The 18,603-nt window shown below is 41.6% G+C and overlaps 1 protein-coding gene across 6 annotated transcripts in view; it reads right to left on the reverse strand.

The window, feature by feature from the left end:
- Nucleotides 1-18,603, reverse strand: part of CREBBP (CREB binding protein) — a 195,676-nt gene that overhangs the window by 59,751 nt on the left and 117,322 nt on the right. For 5 of the 6 annotated variants that reach the window (XM_050968023.1, XM_050968021.1, XM_050968025.1 and 2 more), the window contains 8 exons: nucleotides 16,103-16,249; nucleotides 15,049-15,166; nucleotides 6,546-6,738; nucleotides 6,281-6,334; nucleotides 3,673-3,797; nucleotides 2,622-2,810; nucleotides 990-1,409; nucleotides 127-306 (listed from right to left, as the gene is read on the reverse strand). In XM_050968023.1, coding sequence (XP_050823980.1) covers nucleotides 127-306; nucleotides 990-1,409; nucleotides 2,622-2,810; nucleotides 3,673-3,797; nucleotides 6,281-6,334; nucleotides 6,546-6,738; nucleotides 15,049-15,166; nucleotides 16,103-16,249 — 1,426 coding nt within the window. The remainder of the gene's footprint in view (nucleotides 1-126; nucleotides 307-989; nucleotides 1,410-2,621; nucleotides 2,811-3,672; nucleotides 3,798-6,280; nucleotides 6,335-6,545; nucleotides 6,739-15,048; nucleotides 15,167-16,102; nucleotides 16,250-18,603) is intronic. The other variant, XM_050968022.1, reaches the window with a different exon arrangement.

The following is an 18,603-nucleotide window of genomic DNA, read 5'->3' on the forward strand; positions in this document are numbered from 1 at the left end:
CCAGAGTGAAAATCAGAGTTTTCCATTAATATTTTCTCTTGTCATCTTGGCTCACTGATTCACACTCATCGTATCTTAGCTCCTATACATTATTGCGCTATTTAACTGTGAAGGAATTTCACTTACCTCAGTCTTAGGTTCCACTTGTGTTTCACAAGGTTCTGGCTCAGCTTCTTCATTTTTAACCTCTGGTTTGCTTTCTAGCATTGGTGCATCAGGTCCCAGTTGCTGGGAGTTGATATCGGCACTGACAACTGAGCCGGGGGTGGGCACCCTGTTATCAATACTAGCTGCTGCCTGGGATAGCTGATGAAAAAGGTACAAAAATCAGAATATTGAGGAAATATATAGAAATATTAATTTTTCTTGCTAAGAGGAATAGTACAAAATTATACAGAAAAGGATCACCTGAAATAATACCACTCCTGGGTCTGATACTCACTAAAACCAAACTCTGGATACCAGAACACAGATCTCGAGTTACACAGAGTAAAGTCAGGGAATGAGTTTATCATCTGATGCATTAGCATCTTCTGTTGATAAAGCAACTGTACGGTGGATAGTACACACTGATTACCATGCAGTCTCTTTCTACCCATCTTTAAAAACTGTGTGTGAATTTAATGATCATGAAGGTGAAAGACTAATGATCCTGACTAGAGCCAAACATAGCACAGGCAGATTATGTACAAGCTTCCCACGCACAGCTGCAGAAACATTCTGTAGTATTTTTAATTCTACTATTTGAAATCACAACTAACATGACTGTTGAGAACATTTGGATGAATGCATTTTGTTTGCATATGGATCAAAATATATAAATATATACCTATTCTAAAATATATCTTCCAAGACAAAACAGAAGCTACTGTTGCTATGGAATAAGGATTCTGCAATCTGTAATTCTATGGCACAGTACAGGGGAAAATTCATTATTGAATATTTAGGTTTCTGTTCCATTTGGATCGAATAAACTAGCTGATACTTACTGGAGTGCCAGGAGGTTGTGCCTGCACAGATGTTGGTTGTTGCTGAGATGGTTGTGGGGTTGGCACAGACTGGGGTTGTACTGGAGTCTGAGGTTGTGGTGTAACTTGAGCCTGTGCTGCAGTTTGTCCTGTAGGTGTGCTCTGTGTCTGTGTTGCATTTGGAACAGAGCCAGGTGTTGGTGTAGGAGTCTGTCCTGAAGATGAGACTGGTGTGGATGGCTGAGTAGGTGCTGCTGGCTGAGGAGGAGTCATTCCAGGTGGAGTTTGGAGTTGGATAGGTGGCTTGCCAGCTGCACTGGATACAGGAGGTGCAGTTTGATGTAGAGGTGGCTGGGTCGCTGGTGGACATGATAGCTGACCATTCTGTGGTCCTAGCATACTCATGGAGTTCGGAATAGCAGCACTGGGAACCTGCCCCTGCTATAAAAAGAGAGTTCTTAATGTATCCATGCTGCTCCAAAATTGAGTCATATTTACTTGGACATTATAAGAGCATTAAATGCCTTACAAGAGTAGCAGTTTAGATCACCATACATTTTTAATATTTTGTTTATTGACAATAAACACAGGGTTGCTGTCTCAAATGCACAGGTTCTGACCACATAAAATCACCAAATATTTTCAATAGCTTTTGTTCCTTTTATATTGTTCTATTAGCATAAAGGAGATGGAACCCAGATAGCACTCCCCATAGGCAGCCATTCAAGAGCTAAGTTGTGCCATGGACTGGGTAGGGGCAAGGATTCAGAGGACACAAAGTGGCTTAAAGCTCCCCACAACCTAGGCTGCACCTACTGAGCTACACTGGTCAGGAGGGCATCTCAGAATTGTATCCCTTGTGTTTACTATACACAATACACCTGAACATGTACCTGTTTTTACCCTGACTTGACTATTTTGGATATTCAAAAAGATTGTGGATCCACCTTTCAAAGTCCAGCAACATTATAAAATTGAAATAGTACTATATAAATGACATGGTGTATATGCATATGTTTTAAGGTTATATATTTTACTAAATGCTGCAAACAAACAAACTAGAATGGGTGGAGGGAGAATCAGGGAAGAGAATCTTCATACAAGTATTTTTAAGTATTTGTATAAATCTAAATAAAACAATCTAAAGAAATATGAATGAATTATAGGCAGTAAAATGTCAAATTGTTAAAATGCTTTTATATTGCCTTATAAATACCTTTTGGAGGGATACTGTTTTTCTATCCATCATGGATTCAAGACTTTCTCCAGGAGGGTGGATGTTTTTATTTTTTTAAAAAGACAAATGCAGAAGTGTTCAGCTACTGAACAATAATTTGACTGACTTTCTGTAGTAACATGGAAGACAACTGGTGATAGATAATAGTTTCCCATTCAGATGTAACTAATTTAAAAAATAATTCTAAGAGGGCTGCTTTGATTACATACTTTTTTGCAGTCCATAATTTGAAATTTGAAATAAAGTCTGCATACAAAGAAAAAAAATAGGAGCATATGGATGACTCAGATACAACGGGGTGAACACTGAAAATAGCACAATCATACACCATAAATTAACTTCTGTTGTTGGGGGCTGAGTGTGGCCGCCCATTAAATTAGACTAAGATAATCCATACTTCAGAAAATGAATTCTACCTGTGAAACTCCTGTCTGGGTTGTCGATTGACCCATGCCTACATTGTTCACGTTCAGAGCCCCGCTTGATGATGGGAACTGATTCTGAGGGAGGAACTGGTTTTGGGTAGGAGCCTGACCCATCATAGTACTGGAATGTGCTCCCATCATGTTTTGTGGCTGAGGCATTCGTGAAGGAGACATTGCCATCTAGTATTTAAAAACAAAAATATCAGTTATTAAATAAATTAGTTGTGTAGAAAGAAATTAATTGGTTAGCCATAAAGGAAAAACAAACTAGACAATTAGCCATGAGGTCTGAGCAAAAATACTGACCTCATAAATCAAAGGGAGTTTTGTACACATGTATGATGTCAGCATTGCCTCAACATTTAACGAGCTACTCAAAGTGGAAAAATACTAAAGCTATATTCAGAATGCTAAATTCTATAATTCTGTTCTTTGGGCTAACACAGAAGAGTAATATGCTGGAACTCTTAATTTTCTGGAAAAAAAAAAATGAAATCAAGGTTTTAAATGGTACCATGGATTTATACACTGGTTGGCTATAGTACTTGGAAGTACCAAGCTACTTTCTCCCAGAAAACACTAGTTACTGTTATACCACTGATGTCCTCCTCCCATCTTAAGTATTTATGTTCTATATGTCAAATTTAAATGTTGAAAATAAACAAGAACTGTAGGATAGCAAAGATTAAAGAAATTCCCTTGAAGCTAATTAGCATGAAATTCAAATGAACTGTGGGGGACAGCTCAGTGGTTTGAGCATTGGCCTGCTAAACCTAGGGTTGTGAGTTCAATCTTTGGAGGGGGCCATTTAGGGATCTGGGACAAAAACCTGTCGGGCGATTGGTCCTGCTTTGAGTATGGGATTGGACTAGATGATCTCCTGAGGTCCCTTCCAATCCTGACATTCTATGACTAGCACACACATGAATTTTCCACACTAGGATGAATATGGCTTTTCTCAGAGCATCTTTGTTATAAAAACTAAGGAAATTCTTAAGTGGAATTAAACTATAATAAGAACTTGAGGAAAGCAAATACAAACCGCTGGAACAGAGCTCATGTTGTTCATTTGTACAGGATGGTTCATTGGAGAAGCTGCACGGGGTCCCATGGGTGCCTGTGGCATCTGTACATTCCCTAGGGACATGGGGTTAAACTGATTCATTCCTGCAAAATGCACCCCCAAAACAGCTCATTAGGAAGTCATCAAGCACTTACATTTAGTACAGTCACCAGCCTACAGTATCATAATTCAAATCAGTTATGGTAAAAAGCATTGCCCACACACACTGTTGGAGAGCACGTGAGGTGCGTAATTATATGCAATTGATTACAATTCTGCCTTGAGCTGTCAGAAGAGCAACCACCATTCTTCACATTAAAAAAGTCAATAGTGTTTCTTACTGCAAAATGGTCACTAACAAAGACATGCTGGACAGGGAGAAAAGTTTAAGGAAAACCAACATTGAAACTTGTCTTAAACAACCACTCAAGGGGCAAACAAATGGAGGTGATGCTCTTTAAAAGCAAAGTAGTACTATACTCAATACTTTTAGGAAAATTTGCAGGGGAGGGGTACATAAGACAGGAGTTGCATAAAAAGGGTTGTCTCTTATTCAGGTTTCACTGTAAGTAATTCTCAAAGTAAGCCATATAAAGGACACATTGAAGGCAAGCACACTGCCCTAAGACAAGTCAAAGTATAAACCAAAATAATACCACAACCAGCAACTACCAAAACAAAGGTAGCAGTCCCTCTCCCCACCATTCTCCTCCTTAAAAACACACCCCACAAACCATACATTGGTAACAGGCATACATTTATCATACGCTCAATAATATTTACAGATATACATGTGCCTGTTCAAAGAACTTTTCTTTTCCTACCCAAAATAGATAAAATGCTAGATGTGTCATTAAACAGAGAGCACCACATCATAGCTACAAAGGGTTGTGATACAGGTTTCAGCTTACTAGATTCCATAACAAACATTAATTCATGAAGCAAATAAAACCTGAACTACTACTTAGGAAGATGAAACATCTCAACTTTCAGTACTTCAAGAAAAAGCAGCTGGAGCAAGGTTACTGCATTCCTCTAGAATGTGCATGGGAATAACCAATTAATGAGAAAACTCCCAGTTTACAAGTATTTTCTGGGCTAACAGGATTATCTGACAAAGAAGAACTGAAAACGAAAATGATTTAGCACATTTCTCACTGATTGATAAATTAAGTGAGGGTACTCTGCTGATTCCCTTCCTTTCTCACAGGTGCTAAATTACTCTCTAACCCTATGCAGACATTATCCCTGTTGTGGAGAAACTATTGGACACGTCTTGCTAGCCCTTGAGATGTCACTGTGATAAAGCCTGGTAAAGTCTGTGATGCTGGCAGTCCAGATGCGAGCTCATGCCAAGGCCCCTAAGACTCACTGAACACTGACAAATGCACAGCTGGAAACCAGTCTGGCTTACCTGTGTGTTAGTATTATTAAAACAGGTATTAGAATTGAATACCATGTTTGCGTTTAGACTGTGGAATGACTACAGGATGCTGCATGTATTAATCCTACTTATATCTGTATCCCATGTTACATGTTAATGTTTATATATTTGCTTTGTTACAGTAAAAGTGTTTGCTTAGACTGTAAATTCCTCACAGTCAGGAGAGAAGCATTAACGTGTGAAATCCTAGTTTACCACAAGGGGTGTTATCTGCTCCCCAACAAAGGAAGGTCTACACAAATCAGATGAGCCATTGTGGACAAAAAACTGTTGATTGCTTCCCCACAAGCCTGTGTCCCATCACAGCTTGAATGCCATTGGAAGGGAATAAAGATACCTGTTAAGGAGATCCTAGTATCTTTTTGCTATCTGAACTCTTAGGGGCATAGACTCCTAAATATAAGCAAGAGATCCCCAAGCTGCTAGGCTTGGGTTAGCCCTAAAGGACATAATAGCTTGCTTATTAACGAAGCTTCTATTACTTTTTGAATTTAAGACTGTACCTCATTTGTGTGTATGTTTATCTGCTTCAGCCTTATAAATAATTCATTTGTCTTCTTAGTTCATAAACCTTTTTGTTTGTTACAGGACTGGCTGGCTACAAGCTGTCTTTGGTTTGAGATTTGAATACAACTTACTTGGGATAAGTGACTGGTCCTTTGGGACTGCGAATAATCTGAATATTGTTGTGATTTTTGGTGTAAAGTGACCATTTATCAAAAAGTCAAGCTTGCCTGGGTGGCAAGATAAAATGGAATGCCTAAAGAGACTATCAATGACTCCATAGTCAGACTGTTACAGTGTGTTAGGAGTTCACAATTGTTACTGGTCTGGTGAAATCTAATTATACAAACAGTTTGAGGTTTTCATCCAGCTTCTTGAAAGTCTGCCCTTAGGTTGACACTCATGGTTATGAGTCACTCCAGAAAGTATTACACTTTGTTACAGTGAATATGAAAAATAAAAGAAGAAAGGGGGAGCAAGTCTCTCTCTCTCACACACACACACACACACACACACACACACACCCCTTTCCCCTTAAAGTTATAAACAACATGAAAGGAAAACATAGAAGAAAAGCAACCTAGAAAAGCTATATTTTGAATCAAAAAAGCAATGTACTGAAGGAAAAAAGTTAAATACCTTGAGAGACCTGCATACGACTCATAGGCACATTTGGCATGGACATAGGTCCGTCTGTAACAGAATTAAAAGAATGGTCAAAGAAAAAAATTTCTTGTTTTCTTTTAAATTCAGAAATAGTATAAAAGCACAATGACACTTCAGCCAACCTTGACACTGCACAGCAGAAATAGTTAAATTCAACAAACAAAATGTAAAAAACTCTCCCACTCTCTTCTTCCATCTCCCCTGCCCCTACTCATCTAATCCATATGCAAGTACTTACTGGGAGGTCTCACAGGCTGTGCCTGGCCCATGGCAGCAGCCACCTGTGGGATACCAGGTGGCTGAGCCCCTGGGGTCTGTAAGGCTGGCTGGTTACCCAAGATCCCTTGTTTATGTAAACGAGACCTCCGTTTCTCTTCTAGTTCCTTTTGTATCTTATAGATTTTCTCTGCTAACAAATGATAGTATTCATCCTATGAAGGAGAAAGATAATATTCAGTATTACAAAAAAATACAATACACGGTAAAACTAATTCACCTGACTAGTGTGTCATTTACATTCTCTTGCAGATAAAGAGCTGCCTATTTGAACAAGAATTACATTTCTTGTCACAAATATATGGAGATGAGATTCCTTGTAATTCTTAAGTGGAGAGTAACAGTGAAGCTTTTGGAAAAAAAACACAAGAAGGGAAGTTTAGTTTACAGACTGACTGTCCATCTTGTCTGCCTTCCAAAGAATAGGCCCCTGTAAATCATTACATATAGGTTTTTATGAAAAGGACTGTTGTAGGATGCCTGCCACTTTCTGGCAGAGAAAGCAATATGAAGATACAATTTACTCTCCAATGGGACATTTTTTATCCTTATTTAAAAGTTGGTATTTTCATAACACACCTATCCACAGTCACTAAAGATAAGAGCTGCTCATCTGCAAAGATCTGCAGAAGAAAGGCAGATGTATCTTAGTCTTATGAAAAGATCAAGTTATAAGAAAAGAATAAAACTGTCTTTTTATTTACATTAACACAACACAATTGACTCTACCAATCCAGAGTCACTACTGGGAAGCATCAGAGACACATGGGAAGGGAGAGAATTAAAGAATTAGTGAGAAACAGCAACCTAGGGGATCAGGAAACCAAACACACTGCATCTGCAGATGAGGAAACATCCACTTTGTTAAGGGTGTCGAATGAGTCAACAAATGAATATATTGCTACCCTGCTTGTAACATTAGATGATTTTGTGTTCACAGATGCATGACAGCTGCATAGACTGCAAGGAACATAGTGCTCATGCTTCCTGGAGAGTTTTTTGGATTTTTTGTATGCTTATATGATATGATATGGATTGCTCTCACCTAGTGTCAAATACCGCACTTCAGAGGTTCCATTTCCTTTTTTTTTTGCTTAGTATTAAGAATGATTGAATCTAACTTGCAGAACTGCCTGTGTTCTGTGAAAACAAAACTAATGCCCTGCACCTTTCTAGGGAATAGAGAAGAACCCTCAGGCAAAAAGATGGAAGGGCTCTCATGATTCATTTAAAACAGATTTCATTTTTGCCATTAATTGCAGTGTTATTCAAAGGCCCATCTTGTACCATCTGAAATGGGAATATGGCTGTTTGATGGAGATTATCCAAAATTAAAGGTGTGGATGACTGTCTTGAGTCTATGGTCCTCTGTGACGCCTTAGAGAATCTCTTCCACTTCATCAAGTAGGTTTCCCTGATCAAAGATTCCTCGCTTCCAACAGAATCTTCTGTACTTCTGTGCCCCAGCAATCCAGAAGCTAAGTGATGAGACTGAAAGATTTCTAATCCAGGTGCAAAATTCTGCCCTGATTCACAGACGAGAAGTCTGGTAAACTGTGAAGCAAGTTTTCTGGTTCTGACATCAGTTCCAGGATACCGGGGAAATGAAATTGCCAGTGCCCACGCTGGGGCCATTTAATAGCATGCTGGCCCTATTCTGACTTTCCAGATGGCCGTCAAAATTACTGAGAATGGAGAGAATTCACAAAAATATTCTGGACTCCAATCCAAGAGAGAAGTGTTATTCAGAGAAGATGGATCTTGCTCACTCTGGAACAGAACCAGACATGAGGCATTTTCATTGATGATATAACTATCTAACTGGGGTATGCCCTTTCACAGAAAAGAGAATGCAGGAATGAATCCCTGAGAGCCTCTAAGGGCTACAGAGTGTACATTCAGCTCAAAGTCTGCTGACTCATTGTCCTCTCCTGGCAGACAGGGTGCCACAGTAGAATTTGGTGGTGAATAATACTACACTTCAAAATCAATGCAGCTTCTTGTCAAGGCTGATGAGCCATACATCCTCCATGCTGGTTAGTGTAATACAGCACTGTGGCATGGGCAGGTTTAATAAAGAGTAAGCTTTTCAGGGAAAAGACCATCTTTCTCATGTATTTTTTTTTTATATTAACACAACACAATTAATGAATAAATAATTTGGAACTGGTGACAGGGAGAAAGCCTCATAGGCTAGATGAATAATTCTTAGACTCATAAGATATGTATCATCGTGCCCTATGGAGCCCACAAGCCTTGAAGAGTGTCATTATCAAGATGGACATGCCAGCCCATTCAAAAGATGTCTGAATATTCCTACCAATATTATTGGTATTCAAGAAGCAGTGACTGGGGTCCCCCTGTTCTAGTCACAGTACAGAGTAAGATCACTCTTACATGAAAGAACTTATGTTCTAAATAGAGAAGACAAAAAGGGTGGGAGAAAGGGATATAACACACAAGCAGAGTGAACAGAGTATTGGTTTGCAGATATCCATATTAGTTTCATGGTTATTTTTTTTTTTAGGGCTGTGGATTAAATCGCAGTTAACTTGTGTGAGGAACTCAAAAAAATTAATCATGGTTAAAAAAATTAATTGCGATTAATCGCACTGTTAAACAGAATACAAATTGAAATTATTTAAATATTTTTGATGTTTTCCTAAATTTTAAAATATATTTCAATTACAACACAGAATACAAAGTGTACAGTGCGCACAGTATATTATTTTTTATTACAAATATTTGCACTGTAAAAATAGTAAAAGAAACAGTATTTTTAATTCACCTCATTAAGTACTGTAGTGCAATGTCTTTATCACAAAAGTGCAACTTACAAATGCATTTTTTTTGTTACATAACTGCACCCAAACCAAAACAATGTAAATCTTTAGAGCCTACAAGTCTACTCAGTCCTACTTCTTGTTCAGCTAATCGCTAAGAGAAACAAGTTTGTTTACATTTACGGGAGATAATGCTGCCCACACTTCTTAATTACAATGTCACCTGAAAGTGAGAACAGGTGTTTGCATGGCACTGCTGTAGCTAGCGTCAAAAGATATTTACATGCCAGATATGCTAAAAATTCATATGCCTCTTCATGTTTCGGCCATCGTTCCAGAAGACATGCTTCCATGCTGATGATGCTTGTTAAAAAAATAACACCTTAATTAAATTTGTGACTGAACTCCTTGCTGGAGAACTGTATGCCTCCTGCTCTGTTTTAACCACATTCTGCCATATATTTCATGTTACAGCAGTCTCGGATGATGACCTAGAACATGTTCACTTCAAGAACACTTTCACTGCAAATTTGATAAAACGCGAAGAAGATACCAATGTGAAATTTTTAAGACAGCTACAGCACTCCACCCAAGATTTAAGAATCTGAAGTACCTTCCAAAATCTGAATGGGATGAGGTGTGGAGCATGTTTTCAGAAGTCTTAAAAGAGCAACACACTGATACAGAAACTACGAACCCAAATCACCAAAAAAGAAAATCAACCTTCTGCTGGTGGCATCTGACTCAGATGATGAAAATGAATATGCGTCGGTCCACACTGCTTTGGATCATTTTGAGCAGAACTCGTCATCAGCATGGATGCATGTCCTCTGGAATGGTGATTGAAGCATCAGGGGACATATGAATTTTAATGCATCTGATATGTAGATACTTTGTGATGCCAGCTACAATAGTGCCAGGCAAACGCCTGTTCTCACTTTCAGGTGACACTGTAATTAAGAAGTAGGTAGTATTATCTCCCATAAATGTAAACAAACTTGTTTGTCTTACCAATTGACTGAACAAGAAGTAGGACTGAATGGACGGACTTGTAGCGCTAAAGTTTTATACAGTTTTATTTCTGAATGCAGGGTTTTTTCATACATAATTCTACATTTGTAAGTTCAACTTTCACGATAAAGATATTGCACGACAGTACTTGTATTAGGTGAATTGAAAAATACTATTTCCTTTGTTTTTTACAGTGCAAACATTTAATACAAATAATGTACACTTTGGATTGTGTTGTAATTAAATCAATATATTTGAAAATGTAGAAAACATCAACAATATTTAAATAAATGGTATTCTATTAATAGCATGATAAACTTTTTTCAATCACACGATTAATTGTGATTACTTTTTTTAATCACTTGACAGCCCTGTTTATTTTGTATATTTTAAAATTTTGGGTGCATTTCTGCTTTTTTTTTAAATTTCATATATAAAAATGAAAGAGCATGTGAGAAGAGATGGCAGAAGGGGATTAGCTAGAAAGAGAAACAAAGGAAAAGGGGAAGAGCATGAAAGGTACGTGAAGGGAGGATGAAAGGAAATGACTGAAGGAAGGAACTTGAGCAGTCAAGTCAGCCAGCGGAGTGAAAAGAATGCTCAGAGTCATTGTAAAATGCATAGCGTGATCACATCTATATCAGAAAGTATATTTAAACTGCTTCTGAACTTATGCCTGCCATCTTGAGTCTCAGTCTGGCTCTGTCCTGGCAGCTTCTCCTTTCCCAATTCCATATTGCTGAAGGAGATGGGGTTAGGGGTCTTCAAGACACAGTTTGGGTACAGAGTGTATTGGGGAAGGGGAGAGGGTTGCATCAGTTTGCAAAGGAGGTGACAAGGAAACTCCCTGACAAGGATATTCCTCCATAGTCCACCACAGCACCAAGTCTTGATTCCTCTTGAGCTATGCATGTGTCAAGATAGGGATGATATTTTTTGCAGATAGCCCTGCACAGATCTCAGACACAAACTGACATAAAATATCACCTAGATGCAAAAAAGCCATGCGCCCAACTGACACAAGGAAGAATTATATGTTTTGCCAACACTGTGATCTCAGATAATACTCATGGTATGGAATCTGTCCTCTGGAGAGAAAACCTTCAAGGATTCTCTCGGGGTTCCAATTAACTCTCTCTCTTGTGGGTTGAAAGTAAATCTTATAGTCTGAGAAGTCACAGGGGCTGGAGGACTTCCTGAATAGGCAAAAACTTTTTTCAAAAGCCAAGCATCTAAATAAGGGAGTCTTAAATGTTTGAAGAAAACAGCCACCATAGGCAGAGACTTGTGGTTTTCTACAGAAATCAAAGTAACTCAAACAACACTGTTGTGAGTAGTGGTAGTGATTCCCCAAATCCTCCTTGCCTCTAAATCTGTAGATTCTTCCCAGGAGCTGGATGGATAGAGAAGGGGAAGTGGGCATCCTTCAAGTACAGAACAGCAAACCAATCCTATGGACTTAAAGGTACAATAGAGACTAATGACAACATATGGAACTTCAGCTTTTGCAATATTTTACCTCAGATCCATTATGGGAGGTACAATCATTTTGCTCTTTTGGGTATCAGAAAATAACTGGTGTAGAGCCTGTTTCCCCCGTATGGGTGAGGGACTCACTCTATGGTTCCCATAGCACTTTCATGATAATTCCTGAAAAAGAATGTGTGGCAGAGAAGATGGGAGAGTAATGCCAGAGTGGAACAGGATGGCATGATCTGTTCTTAGGACCCATCACATTATTCTACTTCTGTTGTCACAGAGTGGAATGGATGGTCCTCAGAGGAGAAAGGTAAAAATCCACAAAAAGGACTATACAGAGTCCCTTTTAATTTTTTTTTTACTGGAACTAAATGCAGCAGATGAATTCCCCAATGGGATCTCTCGTAAGAATGCTTGGACCACCGCCTGAAAAAAAAAAAAAGAGTGCCTCTGAATCAGTATCTGGCCCAAAGGTTGGGAAGAAATTAGTGAATTTCTGTCTTACTGACAGAATGTAGAGAACAAGCGATCTGAGGTTTGCCTGGGAATCCTTCATTTTCTCCCTCTATTCTAAAAGACATCAGGATTCTCACATGGAAAGTCTTCCATTTGTGTCTGACCAGTGGCTCTTTGGCTAAGAAGAGCATCAGAACCCTGCCATTGCACTGATCTGGCAGAAGCATTAGATGGATGTCCACAGTGTGTGTCTGGACACCATCTGCCACAAGACTTGCATTGGATCTTGTCAGGAACTAGGATGTGGGCAGCCATGCCTAGTGGTTAGAGCAAGAGTTGGTAGTCAGGAATTGGAGCCCAAAGTCACAGCTGGAGTCAGAGCTCAGGCAACAGAACCAAGGGTCAGAGTCCATCAGATGTTCGAGTAGAGTATATCTGGAGCGAGGCAAGGCTGGGAACAAGCAGGCACAAGAGCTATTGAAGCTGTGGGCAAATGCTTTGAGCAGCCAGCGCCCTTCTGCTGCTAGTGGTCTTAAAAGCACATCTGTTGATGCCCTCGGCCAACTGGGCTGGTTTGGTCAATCAGGTAGCTCAAGTGGGACCCAGTGGCACCTAAACTGGCTGATAACAGGTAACCAGGCTAGCTGCAGGTCATTTGTCCTGACACTTCTACACTTCAGGGAGCTGATCCAAGAAATGCATTTTTTCATCCCAGATAGCGAGCCCATACTTTGCTATTACTGCCTGGAAGCTGGCAATTCTCAACTGGAGTGCAGCTGAGAAACAGCAGCAACAACAACATGGGTCATGTCCCAGGAGAACCAGCTGTTTAGCATCTTTCTCCTTAGGCATGGGCTTAGGGATCCCAGTCTGGTAAGATTTCTCATTGATGGTTGCCGTTGCTGGACACATTTATACTGCTCTGGCAGGCCTGAATAAGTGGCTTTCACCCCATGCCCAACATTGAAACCAGATGCTCAGTACCTCAGGTCAACCAGACCGAGTTCCCCCACCTCCAAAAACTATCCAGATTTTTATGGGTTCAGAGAAAGTGAGGAAGACTGAAGTCCTTGTTATGACCTTCTTCCAGGCACCACAGATAAGTATTGATAACTGATGTCACAGCATCTTATGAAGCACACAGATTAAAGCTAGTTTTCTTAGCCACCTCAGCCATGATGGTGGTTGAGTCAATGCTACCTCAGAAATCCTAACAAGGCTGCAAACAGGGGAAGGGTAAGCAGCCTAATAGGGCTAGGATCCAGCAGAATGATGTCTTCAATGGCATGGACAGAGAAAAGCCCTTAAAAATAATTATTTACAAATAAGAGATGTCAAAACAAAAGGGAAAAGGAAGGACAAAGCCAGCCAGGGAACTATCAAGGATGCTGAGCTGCGCACTCAAAGCCCAATGCACCTTCAAGCAATCCCAAGAACCTGAAGTGCAGTTGGGCCTACACCCAAAAATTAAAGTAGAGGGAGTGGTCCCAGCACATATGGCTTGTGGAAGCTTCTCAACTAGTTTGCTAGAGGGAGACATCCAAAGAGCGAGGATCAATTTCCACAATTCTTGAAAGAGAATACTGGAACATTTTAGCACTACTTTGAGATATACAGGAAGTTTTTATGCTCTTACATTTATTCAGAGCACTGGTTCTCAATCTTTTTGGGTTCAGAACCCATTTGTAAATGTTTATGGCCTGTCGCAACCTAGTAAATAGTCTGGGGGTGGAGGCCCTGGGGCAGAGCCAGTAACTGGACATTTTAACGCCTGCGGCAAGTAAGCATAGCTGTGCCCCCTATCAGAGGAGGAACGTGGTGGTGGTGGGGTCACATTACCCCAATTTTTTGGTTGCACCCCGTACAACCTAGAGAGGCTCGATGGCTCACTGAGATGAGTCAGGGGGTGGAGGCAGCACTTCCTCCCCAAGCCCTGCAGTATGGGGCTGGCCTAAGTCACCCCAGGTCTCTGTTGTCCCACTCACCTAACCCTGGTTATGATCATGCCCTGGGGTGGTTTCAGTCAGATCCTGCCCTCTGGGGGGGGGTTGAGTCCTGCCAAGAACTCACCCCCACAAAATGGTGGCTCCTGCAGCTCCTATGCTGTGGGGTTGGCTGGGCTTGGCTCTCCACTTCAGGTGTTGCAACCTCCGGGGTTGAAGCACTGCTCAGGTTTGGCTCTGCCCCCAACTGGACCAAACTTTTGTTGGTAGAGTTATCACCTGGCTCATGGGGTTGCAGCGCCACTCATTCAAATTTGGCCTACCTGGACCCCCATCATCACGATGGCTGGGCAAAATCTGAGTGGTGCTGGGACCCTAGAGGTTGCAAAGCTCGGCACAGGGAAGCCAGCCCTGTGGGATAGGAGCCACAGGAGCTGTCATGTGATCCCCAAAACATTCTGGCCACTTAATTTTGGGTCTTCACCCATAGGCTGAGAAACCCTGATTTAGAGGGCCTGCTTCCTCTCTGCAGATAGGAAGATCCTCCCAGTAATGACCTTGTTTGGTGGATGAATGGGGTATGATAATAAGGACTGCAAAAACCACCTATGCAGTTGAGCTTGTTAGGTTTTCTGCTATAAAACAAGGTAATATACACTGAAAGCATTGGGAGATTTTCTGCCGTGTAGTGAAATGAAAAGAAAGGTTTTTAGCAGGTTTCATTGTACATGTCAGATTTAAAATATGAACAATTCACTAAAGTGCAGTGAATGTCTGCAATGAGGTAACATACCCTACTGTTAGCAGATTCATACATATCCCCTTCCACTTTCCTGGCATAAGCCACCAAGTTTTCCATGCGGCGATCCTTCAGTGCTGCTGGGTCAGGAGTGGGAAAGATGGCTTGGACGCTACAGGGAAAAAAACATAAAATCCATCTCTTTAAATGTACATTTATAATTCTTTACAATCGTTAAACTTTGTATACACAACATACATTAACACTATTTAAGAGAAACACTGTCCAACCGCTCCCCCACAATTATTTAAGTGAATTTAGTAATGGTGAAATGCATTTAGACTGTCAATGCAAGTGAATGAAGTCCTTTATTTACAAAACAGATACAGCAAGGGCGGAGGCAATGGATATTTGCTAGCACTGTCCTCAGAACCTGAAACCTGAGCTGGAGAGATAATAGGGTTAAGAAGGTAGCTCAATCTCTAAGGGTCATCTGCTGAGATTTCCTGCAGGGCACCCATCACTGCAAACTGTGATGGTGGTTTTTATGGTGTGTACATTTCTCCAACACGAACTGAACCCAGACCACAAAATCACGTAGGCCTTCAACTACCAGGTGCTCACTTTTCAGTTGCTATAATAATCCCATTACCAATGTCTTGAGCCACTGGTTTGATGAGTATCAGAGGGGTAGCCGTGTCAGTCTGGATCTGTAAAAGCAGCAAAGAGTCCTGTGGCACCTTATAGACTAACAAATGTTTTGGAGCACGAGCTTTCGTGAGTGAATCTCATTATCTCTAGCCTGCTTCTTGCTTGCATATATATACCTGCCCCTGGAAATTTCCACTATATGCATCCGACAAAGTGGGTATTCACCCACAAAAGCTCATGCTCCAAAACGTCTGTTAGTCTATAAGGTGCCACAGGACTCTTTGCTGGTTTGATGAATACATCAAACTTCATTAATTAATGATATTTCAATTGGTAACATCAAAATCCACTCATGTGGTTTCCACAATTTCCCAACTCAGACACTTCCATACAGCAAGTCACTAATCAAGGAATGTAAATATTTAAGAAAAAGTCTCCCATCATGGTAAATACTTACAGTTTATGGACTAAGTGATTGCGTAGGTCTTGAGTGACATGTTCATGCCATGCTTTCCTGACCCCCGTACTGGAAGGAGGTGCAGCTGTTGGCAATGAGCTGAGGTTTCCAACATTGCCAGAATTTGTGCCATCATTCATTAGTGGACTGAAATGAAAGACAAACAAGGGAATGTTATAGTGTGGAACACAACTGCCCATTTCATATATGAAACAGAAGAATTATTTTTAGAACAATTTTCTTCACTGACAGCCACAGTTACAAAGATTTTAAAATGAAACTGTGAAGACATCAAACTGCAATATAAAAAGCAATGAAATCATGGAATTTGAGGGCAGAAAAGGAAACTGCTACCACTTCAGAGGTTTCATTGATGCTACTTGCCATTGTCAAGAGGCTCATTAATTTAATTCTTTTAAAACTGTTTAGGTGTTGTGAGATATTGGAACAAAGATTAAAAGACAGGAAATCTATGAGATATAGAAACATAGCTGTTAAGTATACGGAACAAGTACATAAAAGAAAAGAGGTTATTCACCTTTGTAACTGTTGTTCGAGATGTGTTGCTCATATCCATTCCAATTAGGTGTGCGCACGCCACGTGCACGTTCGTCGGAAGATTTTTACCCTAGCAACACCCGGCGGGTCGGCAGGGTGCCCCCTGGTGTGGCGCCGCTATGGCACCGGATATATACCCCTGCTGATCCGTCCGCTCCTCAGTTCCTTCTTGCCAGCTACTCCGACAGTGGAGAAGGAGGGCGGGTTTTGGAATGGATATGAGCAACACATCTCGAAGAACAACAGTTACAAAAGGTGAGTAACCATCTTTTCTTCTTCGAGTGCTTGCTCATATCCATTCCAATTAGGTGAATCCCAAGCCTTAACTAGGCGGAGGGGTCGGAGTGAGAAACTGCAGAATGCAAGACTGCTAAGCCGAAGGCTGCATCGTCTCTGGATTGTTGGACCAGGGCATAATAGGAGGTAAAGGTGTGTACCGAAGACCATGTAGCTGCTCGGCATATCTACTAAATAGGTACTTGAGCTAAGAGGGCGGCCGATGAGGCCTGAGCACTGGTCGAATGTGCGGTAATACGACCCGGAGAGGCGTGAGCTAGATCGTAGCACGCCCGAATGCATGCTGTTATCCAGGACGAAATCCTCTGGGTAGAGATGGCCTGGCCTTTCATCCGGTCTGCCACTGCAACAAAAAGTTGGGGCGTTTTGCGGAAGGGCCTCGTACGGTCAATATAGAAGGCGAGTGCCCTACGGACATCAAGCGAATGTAACTTCTGCTCCGTACATGATGCGTGCGGTTTGGGGAAGAAGATCGGGAGGAATATGTCCTGGTTGAGATGAAAGGCCGAGACTACTTTAGGGAGGAATGCTGGATGTGGGCGTAGCTCGACCTTGTCCTTGTGGAACACCGTGTATGGTGGGTCCACCATCAGAGCCCGAAGCTCAGAGACTCTCCTAGCCAATGTAATGGCTACCAGGAAGGCAGTCTTCCATGACAAATATAAGAGTGAGCAGGTTGCCAATGGCTCGAACGGGGGGGATGTAAGTTTTGTTAGAACTAAATAGAGGTCCCAGGAAGGAGCGAGGCGTCGCACAATAGGAAATAGACGCTCCAGGCCTTTGAGGAACCTCGAAACCACCGGGTGGGAGAAGACGGAGTAAACGCCTTCACCGGGGTGGAAAGTAGAGATAGCTGCTAAGTGTACTCGCAAGGATGAGATTGCAAGGCCCTGTTGTTTGAGATGCCAGAGGTAATCCAAAATAGTGGGGATGGAAACCTCCATAGGTGCAGCATCCAGTGTGTGACACCAGCAAGAGAATCGTTTCCACCTGGCTAAGTAAGTAGACCGGGTAGAGGGTTTCCTGCTACCCAGGAGTATCTCTTGTACTGGGGCAGAGCAGTGTAATTCCGATCGGGTTAACCATGCAGGAGCCAAGCCGTCAAGTGGAGGGACTGCAGGTCTGGGTGGAGAAGCCTGCTGTGGTCCTGCGTTATCAGGTCCTGATGGAGGGGCAGGGGGGATCGGGTCAGTTATCGAGTGGTCCAGTAACGTGGTGTACCAGTGTTGCCGGGGCCACGCAGGGGCTATCAAAATCAGTCGAGCCATGTCCCTGCAAAGCTTTACGAGAACCCTGTGCACCATCGGGAAGGGTGGAAAGGCATAAAGCAGGTGGTTCGCCCAAGAGATTAGGAAGGCATCCGATATTGAGCCCAGGGCGAGACCCTGGAAGGAGCAGAACCTCTGACACTTTCTGTTGTTGCGGGAAGCGAACAGGTCTATGTGGGGAAAGCTCCACTTCTGGAAGATGGAGTGAACAATGTCCGGGCGAACCGACCACTCGTGGGCGAGAAAGGATCTGCTGAGATGGTCTGCCAGAGTATTCCGGACTCCTGGGAGGAAGGACGCTACAAGGTCTATAGAGTGGGCTATACAAAATTCCCACAGTTGGATCGCCTCCTGACAAAGGGGGGAGGATTGAGTCCC

The sequence above is a fragment of the Gopherus flavomarginatus genome, chromosome 9 (genome assembly GCF_025201925.1).
Source record: "Gopherus flavomarginatus isolate rGopFla2 chromosome 9, rGopFla2.mat.asm, whole genome shotgun sequence".
Classification (NCBI taxonomy): domain Eukaryota; kingdom Metazoa; phylum Chordata; order Testudines; family Testudinidae; genus Gopherus; species Gopherus flavomarginatus.